We start from the raw sequence: 17,813 nt of genomic DNA, 5'->3' as shown, positions 1-17,813 counted from the left end.
ATATACCTAGAGCAGTCGGCACTGACCGTCTGAGTGTTAGTTATGCAGCTCTCAAGAGCTCATGAAATCTCCCTCGGTGGAAATTGTCGATGTGTATCCTGAAGTATGTCCACAGAAGAATCAAAAATCTTAGAGAAGCAGGAGGGGGGAGATGATGTCAATGTGAAACTGACTGTGGACTTGAATGATGACAGCTCAACTAAATATATCCAAGCAGGGAAGATGACAAATGACAGCTAGCAGGCTGGCTTAAAATATTTTCGCAGTGGAGCACAGAAATTGATATTCATAGCAGAACATTAGGAAAAGGTTGAATTCTACACAGCATATTTTCTTTGGGGAATATATAAATGTATATATTGTGAAAAAAATTAATTCAAGGAAAGCACTTAGCGCGGTGCCAGGTGCATGTTGAGTGCCCATTACGTGGGCAAGTGCTGACTGCTTTTCTTAGTAGTAGGACTACTAGCATTGTTCTCACTATTTAATTCTTTACACATTTAAACATTTTAATGCTTAGGAATATTTCTCCTAGGTGCCCTCTCTGTCTCTGCCTCTCTTTCTCTCTCTGTCATTATAGAAAGTTCTCCTACACTGTTGGTGGGAATGTACCTTGGTGCAGCCGCTGTGGAAAGCAATATGGAAGTTCCTCATAAAAGTAAAAATAGAGTTACAATATTCTCCACTCCTGAGCATATATCCAGATAAAACTATAATTCAAAAAGGTACATGTGTACCTATGTTCATAGCAGCACTATTCACAATAACCAAGACATGGAAACAACCTAAATGTCCACTGACAGATGAATGGATAAAAAAGATGTGGTACATATATACAATGGAATATTACTCAGCCATAAAAAAGAACAAAATAATGCCACTTGCAGCTATATGGATGAAACTAGGGAATATCATACTAAGTGAAGTAAGTCAGAAAGAGAAAGACAAATACCACATGATATCACTTTTGTGTAGAATCTAAAATATGACACAGATGAGCCAATCTATGAAACAGAAAAAGACTCAAGTCATAGAGAATAGACTTGTGGTGGCCAAGGTTGAGGAGGGGTGGGGGAAGGAAGGACTGGGGGTTTGGGGTTAGCAGATGCAAACTATCATATATAGGATGGATAAACAACAAGGTCCTACTGTATAGCACAGTGAACTATATTCAATATCCCATGATAAACCATAATGGAAAAGGATATGGAGAAGAATATGTGTGTATACATATATATATATATATTTATATAAAACTGAGTCACTTTGCTGTACAGCAGAAATTAACACCACATTTTAAATCAACTATACTTCAATTTTAAAAAGTCAAAGAAATAGACTTAAAAAAAAAAAGTTCTTTCTCATCTTCAAAGGCCCAACTCAAGGGTGAACTCCTCCTAGTGGCTTTCCCCAAGGGCCCTCACCCTTCCATGTGAAGAATTAATTTCCCCTTCATTTGTATTTTGTATTCATTTGTACAACACGTAGAACATACTTACATCATACTGCTTAGCGCATTGCATTATAGTTATTAAAGCCTGTGTGTGGCAAGCTAACCCCAACCCCTGCCTCAGGCTATGAACTGTAAGGATCTTATTTACTCTCCTTGTGTACCCTGTGCTGGCCACATGTAAGTTGCTCAGGAAAAGCATGTCCAACTCAGCTGAATTATCTGGAAAATTCAATCATGTGGAAACCTCATTTCCCAATAATGCCAGATACGTGAGGGGTGACTGAAGAGAAATGCCTTCTACACAGAATTTGGGGCTGTCAGCTTCACGTGAAAAGATTAAATGAGTGAAACGATGTGTATTAAGTTTTTACCAAGAAAAATAAAGATTTGGATAAATATCAGAACACTTTTAAATGGCACGCATTGACATATGAGTAGGGATAAACAGGGAGGTGGGAGATAGTAGGAATAAAACATATAATTTTAAGAGTTTTAGGTCTTGCTAAGATAAATAAGTGCAAAAAGAGATGACATCATGGGTCTGTCTCTTTCATATTTGATCACATAACATTGTCAAAGGATTTCTAGATGAGATGGTTAACAGACCAGAGAGCGTCTTGAATATAAAACATATCTATAAAACATCGGTCTAAATTACTTCAAGGATCCCCACCTTGAAACTCCTAGATGATATGTTATGGGAAGTGAGCTTTAAATATGTGAAATTATACACACACACACACACACATGTCTGCATTGTCAAATGCACTGCCTTAAAGAGTACAGTCCGCACTGACTTTTCAATTGTTTCTTAGTTTAATTCAAAACACTATTACACACTACTATATATAAAATAGATAACCAACTAGGACCTATTGCATAGCACAGGGAACTGTAGTCAATATCTTGTAATAACCTATAATGGAAGAGAATGTAGAAGAAAAAAATATATATGTATATACACGTATGTATAACTGAACCACTTTGCATTATACCTGAAACTAACACAACATTGTAAATCAACTATAGTTCAATAAAAAAAATTTTAAAAAAGAAACAGTACATAAATAAAATCCACAAGTTTGAAGACAAGTTTGAAGAGGTGACCTTAGGCTTGAAAATGTCTAGAGGTACAAGTTTATTTTCATATATCCATTTTAGTTCTTGATTTGATAACTATATGAAAACACAAATACTCAACAAATAATATTTGGATGTTAAAATGTGTTTCTCAAATTGAAATTCTTTCCATTTTACTGTGATCACATGATATATAAATGAAGTATCTTTAATCCTTCCTCCTCAATTTCAGAGAATTAAAGTCAAGGTTCCCAATTGGCAGGAATATTTTCCATAAAACAGGGGAAAGAAAAAAATTTATTTATCTTCATTTGCTGTGGGAAAAAAATGCCTCTTGTAGCTTAAGAAGAAAATAAGAGCAACTTATTATTTTAATCCTTTATTTTGTTCAGTTTAGTTTTGATTTTTACCCCTCTCTACCTGGAAATGTTTGGATGGTTATTTGGTAAAGAAACATGTAACATACTGTTGTTTCATTATCTTCACTTGCTCAACTATGCTTATGCTTGTTTTGATTACAAAAGTAATTTTCACTATAAAAACTTAGAAAGTACAGAAAAGGGGGAAAATTAAAATTTAAAATTACCTGCAAGCTTTCAATGAACACTTGCTGCTTCCTTCCAATCTGTTTTCCACATGAATTCATCCTAACATAATTATGTACATTATGTGTAAATAAAGTTTGTTTCCTGTTTTGTTAAATTAACATTACAGCCTGAGCACTTTCCAGTGTTACTAATATATTTTTAAAATACAATTTATACTTGCTCTATGAAGTATAGCATTTCCATTTTCCATGAAACAAAGTGCAACTTTTTCTCTTCTGTTTAAAATTAAAATGTTCTCAGTCTATGCTATGGTAACCAACAATACTGTGAAAAACATTTATATGTGAATCCTTTTCTAATTTTCTATATCTCTGATACTTCTGTAAAATAAATTCATAGATAAGCAGTTTCCCATCCTCTTGAACTGTATTTTTTTTTTACATCTTTATTAGAGTATAATGGCTTTACAGTGTTCTGTTACTTTCTGCTGTATAACAAAGTGAATTAGATATGTGCATACATATATCCCCATATCCCCTCCTTCTTGTGTCTCCCTCACACCCTCCTTATCCCACCACTCTAAGTGGTCACAAAACACCGAGCTGATCTCCCTGTGCTATGCAGCTGCTTCCTGCCAGCTATCTATTTTACAATTGGTAGTGTATATATGTGAATGCTACTCTCTCACTTCGTCCCAGCTTACACTTCCCCCTCCCTGTGTCCTCAAGTACATTCTCCACATCTGCGTCTTCATACCTGTCCTGCCCCTAGGTTCATCAGAGCCATTTTTTTTTTTTTTTAGATTCCATATATATGTGTTCGCATACTGTATTTGTTTTTCTCTTTCTGACTTACTTCACTCTGTATGACAGGGTCTAGGTCCATCCACCTCACTACAAATAACTCAATTTCGTTTCTTTGTATGGCTGAGTAATAATCCATTATACATACGTGCCCCATCTTCTTTATCCATTTATTGGTTATTGGACAATTAGGTTGATTCCATGTCCTGGCTATTGGAAATAGAGCTACAATGAACATGCTGGTACATGTATCTTTTTGAATTACGGTTTTCTCAGGGTATATGCCCAGTAGTGGGATTGCTGGGTCATATGGTAATTCTATTTTTAGTTTTTTAAGGAACCTCCACACTGTTCGCCACGGTGGCTGTATCAATTCACATTACCACTAACAGTGCAAGAGGGTTCCCTTTTCTCCACACCCTCTCCAGCATTTATTGTTTGTAGATTTTTTGAGGATGGCCATTCTGAATGGTGTGAGGTGATACCTCATTGTGCTTTTGATTTGCATTGCTCGAATGATTAGTGATGTTGAGCATCCTTTCATGTGTTTGTTGGCAATCTGTATTTCTTCTTTGGAGAAATGTCTATTTAGGTCTTCCACCCATTTTTGGATGCATTGCTTTTTTTTCTGAAATTGAGCTGCATGAGCTGCTTGTATATTTTGGAGATTAATTCTTTGTCAGTTGCTTTGTTTGCAAATTTTTTTTTCCCATTCTGAGGGTTGCCTTTTCGTCTTGTTTATGGTTTCCTTTGCTGTGCAAAAGCTTTTAAGTTTCATTAGGTCTCATTTGTTTATTTTTGTTTTTACTTGCATTTCTCTAGGAGGTGGGTCAAAAAGGATCTTGCTGTGATTTGTGTCATAATGTGTTCTGCCTATGTTTTCCTCTAGGGGTTTTAAGTGTCTGGCCTTACATTTAAGTCTTTAATCCATTTTGAGTTTATTTTTGTGTATGGTGTTAGGGAGTATTCTAATTCCATTCTTTTACATGTAGCTGTCCAGTTTTGCCTCACCACTTATTGAAGAGGCTGTCTTTTCTCCATTGTATATTCTTGCCTCCTTTATCAAAAATAAGGTGACCATATGTGCATGGGTTTATCTCTGGGCTTTCTATCCTGTTCCATTGATCTGTCTTTCTGTTTTTGTGCCAGTACCATACTGTCTTGATTACTGTAGCTTTGTAGTATAGTCTGAAGTCCAGGAGCCTGTTTCCTACAGCTCCATTTTTCTTTCTGAAGATTGTTTTGGCTATTCGGGGTCTTTTGTGTTTCCATACAAATTGTGAAATTTTTCGTTCTGGTTCTGTGAAGAATGCCATTGGTAGTTTAATAGGGATTATATTGAATCTGTAGATTGCTTTGGGTAGTATAGTCATTTTCACAATGTTGATTCTTCCAATCCAAGAACATGGTATATTTCTCCATCTGTTTGTATCGTCTTTAATTTCTTTTATCAGTACCTTATAGTTTTCTGCATACAGGTCTTTTGTCTCCATAGGTAGGTTTATTCCTAGATATTTTTTTCTTTTTGTTACAGTGGTAAATGGGAGTGTTTTCCTAATTTCTTTTTCAGATTTTTCATCATTAGTGTATAGGAATGCAAGAGATTTCTATGCATTAATTTTATATCCTGCTACATTACCAAATTCATTGATTAGCTCCAGTAGTTTTCTGGTAGCATTTTTAGGATTCTCTATTTATAATATTATGTCATTAGCAAACAGTGAAAGTTTTATTTCTTCTTTTCCAATTTGTATCTTTTAATTTCTTTTTCCTCTCTGATTGCTGTGGCTAACACTTCCAAAACTATGTTGAATAATAGTGGTGAGAGTGGGCAGATGTGTTGTTTTCCTGATCTTAGAGGAAATGGTTTCAGTTTTTCACCATTGAGAACAATGTTGCTCTGGGCTTGTCATATATGGCTTTTATTATGTTGAGGTAGGTTCCCTCTATGCACACTTTCTGCAGAGTTTTTATCATAAACAGGTGTATTCTGTTGTTTTTGGATGGAATGTCCTATAAATATCAATTAAGTCCATCTTGTTTAATTTATCATTTAAAGCTTGCGTTTCTTTATTTATTTTCATTTTGGATGATCTGTCCATTGATGAAAGTGGGATGTTATAGTCCCCTATTATTATTTTGTTACTGTCCATTTCCCCTTTTGTGGCGGTTAGTATTTGCCTTATGTAATGAGGTGCTCCTATGTTGGGTGCATAAATATTTCCAAATGTTATATCTTCTTCTTGGATTGATCCCTTGATCATTATGTAGTGTACTTCTGTGTCTCTTGTAATAGTCTTTATTTTAAAGTCATTTTGTCTGATATGAGAATCGCTACTCCAGCTTTTTTTGATTTCCATTGCATGGAATATCTTTTTCCATCTCCTCACTTTCAGTCTGTATGTGTACCTAAGTCTGAAGTGGGTCTCTTGTAGACAGCATATGTACGGGTCTTGTTTTTGTATCCATTCAGCCAGTCTATGTCTTTTGCTTGGAGCATTTAGTCCATTTACATTTAAGGTAATTATCCATATGTATGTTCCTATTACCATTTTCTTAATTGTTTTAGGTTTGTTTTTGTAGGTCTTTTCCTTCTCTTGTGTTTCCTGCATAGAAGTTCCTTTAGCATTTGTTGTAAAGCTGATTTGGTGGTGCTGAATTCTTTTAACTTTTGCTTATCTGTAAAGGTTTTAATTTCTCAGTCTAATCTGAATGAGATCCTTGCTGGGTAGAGTAATCTTGGTTGCAGTTTTTTCCCTTTCATCACTTTAAATATGTCCTACCACTCCTTTCTGGCTTGCAGAATTTCTGTTGAAAGATCAACTGTTAACCTTATGGGGATTCCCTTGTATGTTATTTGTTTTTTTTCCCTTGCTGCTTTTAATATTTTTTCTTTCGGTTTAAGTTTTGATAGCTTGGTTAGTATGTGTCTTGATGTGTTTCTCCTTGGATTTATCCTGTATGGTACTCTCTGTGCTTCCTGGACTTGATTGACTATTTCTTTTCCCATGTTAGGGAAGTTTTCAATTATAGTCTCTTTAAATATTTTCTCAGACCCTTTCTTTTTCTCTTCTTCTTCTAGGCCCCCTATAATTCGAATATTGGTGTGTTTAATATTGTCCCAGAGGTCTGTGGGTCTGTCCTCAATTTTTTTCATTCTTTTTTCTTTACTTTGCTCCCTGGCAGTTATTTCCACCATTTTATCTTCCAGCTCACTTATCCATTATTCTGCCTCAGTTATTCTATATTGATTCTTTCTAGAGTATTTTTAATTTCAGTAATTATGTTGTTCATCACAGTTTGTTTGATCTTTAGTTCTTCTAGATCCTTGTTAACTGTTTCTTGTGTTTTCTCCATTCTGTTTCCGAGATTTTAGAGTATCTTTACTCTCATTACTCTGAATTATTTTTCAGGTAGGTTACCTATTTCTTCTTCAATAAATTTGGTCTTGTAGGTTTTTACCTTGCTCCATCATCTGTAACATATTTTCTGTCGATCTTTTTTTTCTTTTGTTTTTTATGAGTGGTGCTGTATTCTTGTCTTACTGGTTGTTTAGCCTGAGACGTCCAGCACTGGAGTTTGCAGGCAGTTGGATAGAGCTCAGTCTTGGTGCTGAGATGAGGACCTCTGGGTGGCCTCACTCTGATTGATATTCCCTGTGGTCTGAGGTTCTCTGTTAGTCCAGCGGTTTGGACTCAGAGCCCCCACCACAGGAGCTCAGGCCAGACCTCTGGCCTGGGAACCAAGATCCTGCAATCATGTGGCTGGCGAAGTAATGGTCCCTAAAAGACACGGACATCCAAGTCCCTGGAACCACCTGGCTGATGCACGGCAATGGGGTCCAAAGTTGCCAGAAGGGCCGGGCAGTGGCCTGAGGAGCACAGGGTGGCCTTGTCTCCTCAGAGTCAGAGCCAGGCCATCTGCATTGCCTGCAGCACCCGGAGTGCCAAGGACTCCACTTGGGCTTGACAGAAGTCTGCACCCCGGATTCATGTCTGAGGCCCCTTGAACTGTATTTTAAAGGAGAATTTAACTATTTATCTAAAACTTGGGTTTTCAGGAACAAGTTCACAGATAGCTCCAACTGCTCATAAGTTGGGTGGTGTTCATTTCATTACTAGACTTAAGAATGTACCAATTCCTTTCATATGAATCAAAGATCAGCTAATTTTTTATTAAGGAAAGTCACCTAGCATCATTTTGCTTACTTTATCTTAACATAAACAGTAGCAAATGGTAGCTACTCTTATTATAGTAACCACCTACTTTTGGTTACCCTTTGTATACAACCCTCTAAATCCTAGTAAAATAGTTGCGTCTATTAAGCTGTTAACTGATATATTTATTAAGTATCAACTCTGGTCTTTGCATTGTGATAAGCACCAGTCTTTCCCACATCATTTGAAATATTTTTATTGTTCTGAAATACTTATTTTTGCTTTTATTTTTGTCTATAGATTTTTAAACTGAGACTCCAAGATGTACATCAATTTCCCCATGTGGGAATTCCGAAGACCCTGCTCTTATTACTATATGCTACCATTTTCTACAAAGGCTTTGAAATTCTACACAGAAACCTGAAATACACTAAGAGGCGTATGTGCTGTTTCTATATCTTATGTCCCTTAAATGTCTTTCTTTGGCAGAGAAAGTGGAGTGTTAAAAGGGGATCCTAGATTTACAGACAATAGCACAGCACAGGGTTGCATTTTCCTACACTGTGGATTAACGAACCACTGACAGTGGATGACTGCCTTTTTCAAAGATAAGGAAGGCATTTTGTGAGAGATTCTCCCACCTGGTCAATGATACATAAAATTGAAATGTACAGTATGCATGTGTACATTTGTATGTTTCAGACATTGAAGCAAATAATTGGGGGAAAAAATTCCATACCCATTACCAAAAACAAATACACAGAAGACAATAGGTATAGCATAACCCTACAGGAGAAAATCATAATTCAGCAACAATACTTAATAGTAAATGTTCAAAAAATGTGAACTTGGTAGAATTGAATCAATATTGAATTGAATTTACTGAATTAAAAATTTCAAAATAATTTTCATTAAATTGAGTAGAATCCTATCCAGTCTCTGCCACCCTAGAGTCTGGAATGGTAGAGTGAGACAACACCAATCAAAGAGATACATGTACTTTAGATTTTAGAAATCATTTTCAAAGATTTAGGAAAAGTATCAGTGAAATTCTGGATCTTAGAGTAGGTTAAGTACACATGTTAAAATAAGTAAAGTCTTAGCCAAATTATACCCAAGAATACTCAAAGAGCAGGCAGATGGAGTTGTAGAAACATTGAAAATAATATGTTTAACATCAGTTATAATTAGAGAAATACCAAAGTTTCAAGATAGACAAATGTTCCATTTTTAGAGAGAAATGAAACTTCCAAAAATTATGAGATCTGATTAAGCATCAATACTCATAAATATTTCAAATGTATTATTAATAAAAATCAGCATGGGTTCATTCATAAATAAATCTATATATTATTATCAGTGGACTCTTCTATTAGTCCTTTATTCTCATCATTGTTATTATGTTTTAAATTATGTAACTGTAGTTAACATACTTAGAAAATAGAGTGAAAGAAACCTCAAAGGGTAGCTAGTTCAATGGATGACATTCAAAAATATCCTGAGCAGGGCTTCCCTGGTGGCGCAGTGGTTGAGAGTCTGCCTGCCAATGCAGGGGATACGGGTTCGTGCCCCAGTCTGGGAAGATCCCACATGCTGCGGAGGGGCTGGGCCCATGAGCCATGGCCGCTGAGCCTGCGCCTCTGGAGACTGTGCTCCGCAACGGGAGAGGCCACGACAGTGAGAGGCCCGCGTACCGCAAAATATATATATATATATATATATCCTGAGCAGATAGAACAATGGACCTAAATAAAAGTTAGGACCTTTAATTGTGATCAGTGTAAATGTCTATATTTAGTTTCAAACAATTAATTAATAAATAGGGGCCTGCTGTACAAACATTTCCTGTAAAAAATACTTGGTATGTTGAATAACCAAGTACAAATTCAACTTTCATAAAAATATATTGTGAATGGTCAAAAGGTAAGATAATTCAAGTATTTTAGGATATGTTCATGGAAGAAGTATCCCATTCATGGGTAATGATAATTTCAAAACTGTATCAAACAAATTCATAGTGCTGAGACTAAAAAAAAATAAATAAATCACTTAAGACACTATCCCTTCTTTAAGGAGCTCACCAGCCCAAGTGTGGAAACAGATGCAGAAAAGAAGAATTATAAATAAAATATTTGTTAGCTATGGCAATATAATTAGATGGTATTTGGAGCATTATTTTCAATTCTAGTCATTTAATTTTAAAAGACACCCCCATTATTTAGTATTTAAAAGAATAATGTAGTATGCCAGGCTCTGTCCCTGTGAGAAAAAAATTAGTATCCTCATTTTATAACTGGAACCACAGGATTGAGATTTAACACAAAAAACAAAAAATTCACCCACAGACAAATAGCTAGTACGTGTTAGAGCTGAGAAAAGAACAGAGATCTTTCTGCCTTGAAATTAGTGCTCTTAAAATAACAGTGTACAGAGATCAGTATTTATTAAGGTGTGTCTTGCTAAACCAGTGTTTCATAGGATATTAAGTATTACAGACCCAAAGAAAAAGATTCCATAGTCGAATAATTTTGAGGAAGACTAGGAAAAACCAAATTGACAAGTTTCTTTACCATAAAGACCTTGCAAGACTTTACTATTCTGATATGCATGGTGAATCTCCTAAAACACGGTCTAACAAGTAGACTTTTCAAATGCTTTTGAACCCAGAAGCTTTTTATTCTTTTTCTTCATTGAGTATTGTGAGGGGCTAGTGTTCTATGGAACACCCATTGAGAAATCCTACTCACTAGAAGACCAAGAAAAATCCAAAGGCCAGGAACTAGAAATATTCAGTAAGGAGAGAAAGAGGCCTTAGTGAGCTTATGACAGCTGTCTTTAAATATTTATCTCATCAAACAAGGACATAGTATTTCATCAAAGGGAAAATCTAGATTTAATGAATGGAAGACAAATTTCACCTCAATATAATATTCCAATAAGAATTTTCTTTAAAAATGTAAGAGCTGTCCAACAAAAGTGCTAATCATTTGTAAAAGGTGTTACCCAAGCAATTTCTGCACTGGTCTGAAAACACCACTAAAGTCCCTTTCTAATTCTTATATGTGATGGCTCATTTGCAGTAATTATCAGCTGAGGTTATCATACATTCAGTATTTCAGATTCTCTGTCTATTTTTGTACCATTTTGAATTAAGCATTTTATAGACAGAAGACATACAGGTTAACTGTCAGAATCTATTGCAAATACAATGTCTTCCATCAAAATCCACATAACACTACACAGAGTTTACACTATGCCAGGGAAAAATAAATAAAATAAATAAAAATAAATAAAACAACAAGTAATTTAAATCATCTTAATTATAAATTTCATATGTGCAGAACAAAATGAAAGTTTTCTCATTTACAAAATGAGGTGAAGGGCCTGAAAATCACATACAGGGGAGCATGAGACCCTCTAGCACACAGATTGGTGTAAGGAGTAGGAAAAGCTGTGAAATGTACAAGACACATTTCAGATCAGTTACATGTATCTTTCATGTGTCTATACCTGCCTTGATGCCATTACACTCAAAGAAGCATGATTTGCTAGACCACGTGGGTTATCAATGGATTTTACTACAATGTAACATTTATTTGCTAGGATAATAAGTCAGATATAAATTTGATACCTATTTGTGTATTCCTTGATGATCTGATATATGCTAATCTTAATTGTTTCATTTTCAAATCGGCTGTTGCTCCGGTCCTTATATATCCTGAATTCTGCTGCTGTCACTGCTTCTCCATGAGGAATCTGAGTAAGATCAAACCGGAATTCTTTGTAATGCCTTCGCTGGTGAGAAAAATCCTTGTCTCTTTCAACTGAAAAAAAAAAAAAAAAAAAGGAAGTAAAAAGTTAGGCCTTTATAAAGTATGGAAATTAATGGTAAATTCTTTCACTTTGAAAACAAACAAGCAGGATGTTATAAAACTGGGAAAACATAAAACCACAGACTCATATGTGTTTCCAATTGAAGGAAATTCCACAAACCGACAGCCTTTAGTTCAAAAGCAATATAACCTCTGTGGTTTTATACAAATTCCTGGCTCCTAAATGGAAAGGTTATCCAAAAATGTTTTTAAAAGTGAAGGTTGTAAAGTTATTACTAGTGTGTATCAAGTACCAGAACAGAGAAGGTTTCATACAGGAATTAGCACTCTGTGATAGAAAGCTCCAGAGTTCCAGGTGAAGTCAATGGTGAGATTTAGCACAGTTGAGGGAGGAAAGTCGGAAGGAGGCCCGAGGAGCTGCTGGCACAGCTGGGGCTGTGTTTATGAAATTTTAGAGGTCAAGGAAACAAAACAAATGCATTTTCACAAGAAAGATTGTTTCTAAAGTGTCTTCCCGGGTGACGTTTTTCCTCCTTTTAACAAATGCAAAGCTCTATCTTTTTTAATGCACTTTCATTAGTTCTTACAGATTATTGAGTACAACCTCCCCAACCCGTGGTGCAGCATCCAGTCTCCCAAAGATCTCTGTTCTTATGCAAATTTGAGAGAGGAACATATTTCCGCCTTCAGCAACCTTCCCACCAAATGAGGTCAGAGAATTTTTCCTCTTGGGAATATTAAGGAGTGTTGAGGGATTCAGGACAGTGTCAGGCATATCATTACATAATCCAGCTTTGTAAAATGATGTATTATTGGATACAGTCTATGCTTGTTACTGAGCAGTGTTCTTGGCCTTTCCTAATCAATAGAAATTGATAAGAGGCCAGACAAGAAATTCAGACAAGGCTTTATTGGGGGCCCTGCTATAGCAGGCGGGAGCAAAAACAAGTAACAGTTTCCCTTCCTTGCTCCCAAGTTGGGGCAAGCTGGTTCCTTATATGGGGTGAGGGTAGGGGTGTGTCCAGGAGTTGGGCCAGAGGGGTGGCTTGCCCACCCCTTACATGGTGTTGTGTGCAGGGGGCATGCACAGTACCTTGCTTTTGCTCCTGACACCCTGTTTTTGCTCCAGGCTCTTCAGAAGTGGCAATTGGGTTTTTGGCCTTTTTGTAGCTTGTTGTCCATAATTTGCCCCAACTGCTCATGAACGCAACTATATTTAGTCCCTTATAGGTTTTTTTTGTATTTTATTGCTTGAGGAGAGATGTTTGTCCAGGTGCAAGCACTGCAACAAAGGGTCCCAGGTCCCAGGTCACAGCCTGTCTCATGCTGGGTACCAAAATCTTTCTTAAGGAACCACCTATTAAAAGGGTTCATTTTTAGTAATGCAATATCATTTGATGGAATTAAGTTTCTCAGTGCTGGTAGGTTTCTCAAAATCTCAGTTACCTAAGATAATATAGGACAGATTACAAAAAAAATTCACTGCAAAGCATTGTGTTCCAAGTGTCTCACAAACCTACAATAATTTTTTAAAATATATCCAGTGACATTTCATTGCTGAAATGTTGTTACAAGAAGATAAAAGATGTATGCTATATAAACAATTCACAATGTTCAAATATTGGATTAAGACACAAAAAATATCTTTAGGAGGTTAATTGAAATGATACCAACACTGCTAAAAATATATGAAACTTGGGATCCTTAACTAGAGGAAGGGTCAAGGTTAAGGAAGAGAGAAGGCAATCATGATCATCGAGGAGTGATTTTTGGGAACCCAGGCTGCTGGACTCCTAAATTCTAGTGCCAGACAGGGCTCCATGTCTGAGAGGAAGTTCATGACAAAGGAACCCACAATTCCTTGCCTTCATCCTCCAAAATAATCTCTGGTTTATTTTCTCCAGAGGAGTAGGAGATGGTTTAAGAGAGCTAGGAGCTCAGTCCCACCTCCATCTCAGATACCTACACAAGCAAAGAGGAAAATGTAAGCTACACCTGGACTTGGTGAGAACAGTGCTCTCGGGCTGCCTGGCTACACCAACACCACCTCCCATGACTCATGAGGTTTTGTTTTATTTAAGTATCATTATCTTGGTCCTAAGAGAGGTCCATTCCCCTGGAGAGATCATTAATTAACTTTCCCTAAATAAGGAGGATGACTACATTTTTAAGATCCTATTTTGGTCCATAATTTAAACCTCTTTTCTGTCTGAGCTCCAGCTGGCGTTAGTGTAGACTGCTATGAACGGGTCTCCATCTCCAAAGTGTAAGGACAGAAAACACCTACAAACTGGATCTCTAATAACTAGAGTGTACGTATGAATATTAAAACTAGCCACAACTCTTGTTTACAGAAAAACTACATTTTTTTTTAAGAATCAATTTTATTTATTTATTTATTTTTGGTTGTGTTGGGTCTTTGTTGCTGCATGCAGGCTTTCTCTAGTTGTGGCGAGCGGATACTACTTTTCGTTGCGGAGCACAGGTTCTAGGCGTGCAGGCTTCAGTAGTTGTGGCACGCAGGCTCAGTAGTTTTGTCTTGCAGGCTCTAGAGAGCAGGCTCAGTAGTTGTGGCACACCGGGCTTAGTTGCTCAGCAGCACATGAGATCTTCCCGGAGCAGGGCTCAAACCCATGTCCCCTGCATTGGCAGGTAGATTCTTAACCACTGAGCCAACAGGGAAGTCCCAACAAAGAACTACATATTTTTTTTTAAGAACTACATTTAATTCACTGTAAAATTGTCTTTTCTGATCCTAATTTAAACAAAGTAGATGACATCATGAAACAGTATTTAAATAGAACCGCTCTAAGCATTTTATTGATATTAACATATTACACTTCATAACAACCTATGAAGTAGGTTCTATTATCTTCCTCATTTTGAAGATGAAGAAACCGAGGAGGCAGAGAAAAGAAATACCTTGCCAAAGAATTTGAATCCAAGCATTTGATGCCACCAAGCTATGGTTCTTAAATGCCAGGATAGGCTGCTTCTGCTTCTAAACTACTACTTTGTCCTAATTTACTAAGTATTTATGCTTTAATAAAGATCTGATAAATTAGGAGTTTGGGATTAACAGAAACACACTACTATATATAAAATAAGTAAAAAACAAGGACCTATTGTATAGCACAGGGAACTATACTCAATATTTTATAATAACCTATAATGAAAAAGAATATATTTATAATATATATTAATATATGTATGAATCATTTTGCTGCACACTTGAAACTAACACAACATTGTAAATGAACTATACTTCAATTAAAAAAAAAGAAAAAGAAACAGAAGAGTGATCTGAAATCTTGCATTCACAAGTCCAAAATCCAAAAAGCTCTGAAAACTGAAAATTTGGTTTCAACTTCATTTGGCAGAAGAACTGGAAATTAACTGATTTGAGGTGACTTTAAAGTCCCTATTTATCTCACTTTAACTTACTGGTTTGCTGCAGAAATGTTCCTGGTGTTTGACTACGTGACACTGTCCCAGACTCTGCTTGAGGAGTTCCATACTTTATGATCTAAGCATTCATCAGTCATTCAAAAATATATATTCTCTATTCTGAAAGTCAATATTCAAAATTCTAAGTGATAACAATCATTATTCAATTTTTCATTAACAATCAATTTTATATTTGAAATTTAGACAAAAATAACTATAGTCTTGGGCATAAGGGCTTTGACATAAGTTTGTTAGGGTCCAATCTAAAGCATGCACCTGCATAATGCAGATGAGTATTGAATTCATATTATGTAAAGTCATCTACTGTTCTGGAATCCCCTGTGAGATGTTAGTGTAATAAAGTGGAAAGCTAGAATTTCAGCTGTTATTATAAAATTTCAGCTTTCTGATCCAGGCTCTTTAACCTAACCCCTTAAGGGGGCAGATTTTCAAAGAGTTTAATAAAATTTTATATTAAATACACCACACAGAATAAAGTTGTAGTGCAGATTTGTCCAGTGATTCAAATTCCTATATCCTACTGCTTTGAATTATAATTGCCCTGGTAAATTCCATGGGACATGTTGCAGTGAGTAATGGAATAAAAGTAGTATTTATATAGACTTGCACTCCTAAAGATGGTCACAAATATTCACAAGGTAATCTCAGTTACCTAGGGAGGTGTCAAATATTAATATCCCTGACTTAAGAATAAGAAATTGGGTGATAAAAATATAAATAAATAAAATACATTTATGCCAAAAAAAAAAAAAAGAAATTGGGTGATGACAGCTAGGCAATAACAGATGTCTGTCTTCTAAAGCCCATTGTAAATCTTTGTTCAATGTCTGTACCACCTACATAATGACATCCTACTTAGAGACTAGTTCGTTGTTAGTACAGGTGACGACCCTTGAACAGTATGGGGTCCAGGAGAACTGACTCCCTGTGCAGTCAAAGAATCTGCATATAACTTTGACCCCACAAAAACTTAACTACTAATAACCTTACTGATAACACAAACAGTTGATTAACACATATTTTGTATGTTATGTGTATATCTACATATATTTTGTGCACTCATGACATACCTAACTTTCTTTTAATTTTCCTGATATTTCTAGGTTATGCTGTTCATGTCTGAGTTTTTTAAATTGCTGCAAATCTCCAAAACATTTTCCAATATATTTATTGAAAAATATCTACATATAAGTGCACCCGTGCAGTCCCACCCATGTTGTTCGAGACTCAACTGTATATTCATACAATGTTAATCAGCAATATACAAAAATGTGGAGAACATGTGGAGAAGCAAGGGTTTGATCATCAGTGTGTAATTGGCGTCTAACACAATACAATGCCTGATCCGAAGAAGTCTTCTAATAAACATTGGCTGAATGAAAGACTATGAACAGATCAAAAGCTGGTCTGTCTTTTTACTCAGCACCATCCTGCTGCATTTCCCATTGACTGAGAGCATGATAATTTATTTAACTCTCATTTGGTAGGGCATGTATTTTATTTAATACTCACTTATATCCATAAGTTTCTATTACTTGCTCAAGAGCCCACAACCTATAATTGGGAGAGAAGAGATTTCAACCCAGTGTCAAGATTTCAACTCGCAAAGCCCTCAACAACAGGACCCTGTGTGTTTGTTTGTTTTTTCTGGATGTAGTTTTGTTTTTTTAATCTAATTATCCCCTCAGGAGAGTTGATATTTCAATGCTTACATTCTCCTCCAGGAGATGCTCCTACCCTATAGAGGATGCCATACATTCTGGACTCCGCTCCTTCTAGAACTCATTTCCTCCAATCTTTATCTTAGCAAAAGTTGTATCATATTCACTTATTTAATACTGATTCCATTTATTATCTAAGAAAATGTTTATGAATAAGCAAATGATTGTATTCACGACCTGAATTAGCATTATATAATATCTCTATTAGCATGCAACTTTTCCTACAACTATATTTTAAAAACAGCACAACCAAAACAGATGAAAGAGAACAGACACACACATTTCATATTCCTTAGATGTAAGCTTTTTATAGGAGCTATCTTTGCCTTGTTCATATTGTGATGATTTTATATATTAAATATATTATGTTTCTCCATAAATTACAGTGTGCTGTATAACACATTGCAATTGTAAATGGCTTGAGAAGCTTAAAACATAAGCAAATAAACAAATAGAAAAAAATCATTATAATGTATACTATTTGGGGGTTTTGATTCATAGTATATTAAATATTTGGACATTTCAACTCACTTTTTCATTTCTATGTTACATCAACAAAACCATGTGTGAGTTTCCAAAACATCTTTATTATCATTTCTAATAAAATCTGTGTTACCAGATTAAAATCTGCCAGACTCCATAAAAGTCATAATTACGTTCCTATTTAGTGCTAGAAGAGATCTCCTCATTCCCAGACAAGACAAAAAAAACCAAAGTGAAACAAACAAACAAACAAAAAAAGCAGAAGGG

The 17,813-nt window shown here is 35.7% G+C and overlaps 1 protein-coding gene across 4 annotated transcripts in view; it reads right to left on the bottom strand.

Annotated features, from left to right (window-relative positions):
- The window catches only part of BMP5 (bone morphogenetic protein 5), a 118,194-nt gene that overhangs the window by 49,906 nt on the left and 50,475 nt on the right, over positions 1 to 17,813 (bottom strand). For all 4 annotated transcript variants that reach the window (XM_027126779.1, XM_027126780.1, XM_027126781.1 and 1 more), the window contains exon 2: positions 11,673 to 11,865. In XM_027126779.1, coding sequence (XP_026982580.1) covers positions 11,673 to 11,865 — 193 coding nt within the window. The remainder of the gene's footprint in view (positions 1 to 11,672; positions 11,866 to 17,813) is intronic.

Source organism: Aethalodelphis obliquidens, unplaced genomic scaffold, assembly GCF_003676395.1.
Source record: "Aethalodelphis obliquidens isolate GAN/ISIS:26980383/991018 unplaced genomic scaffold, ASM367639v1 scaffold31, whole genome shotgun sequence".
NCBI lineage: Eukaryota > Metazoa > Chordata > Mammalia > Artiodactyla > Delphinidae > Aethalodelphis > Aethalodelphis obliquidens.
The sequence above is the reverse complement of the archived record's forward strand: the minus strand, read 5'-3'. Positions and strand labels throughout refer to the sequence as shown.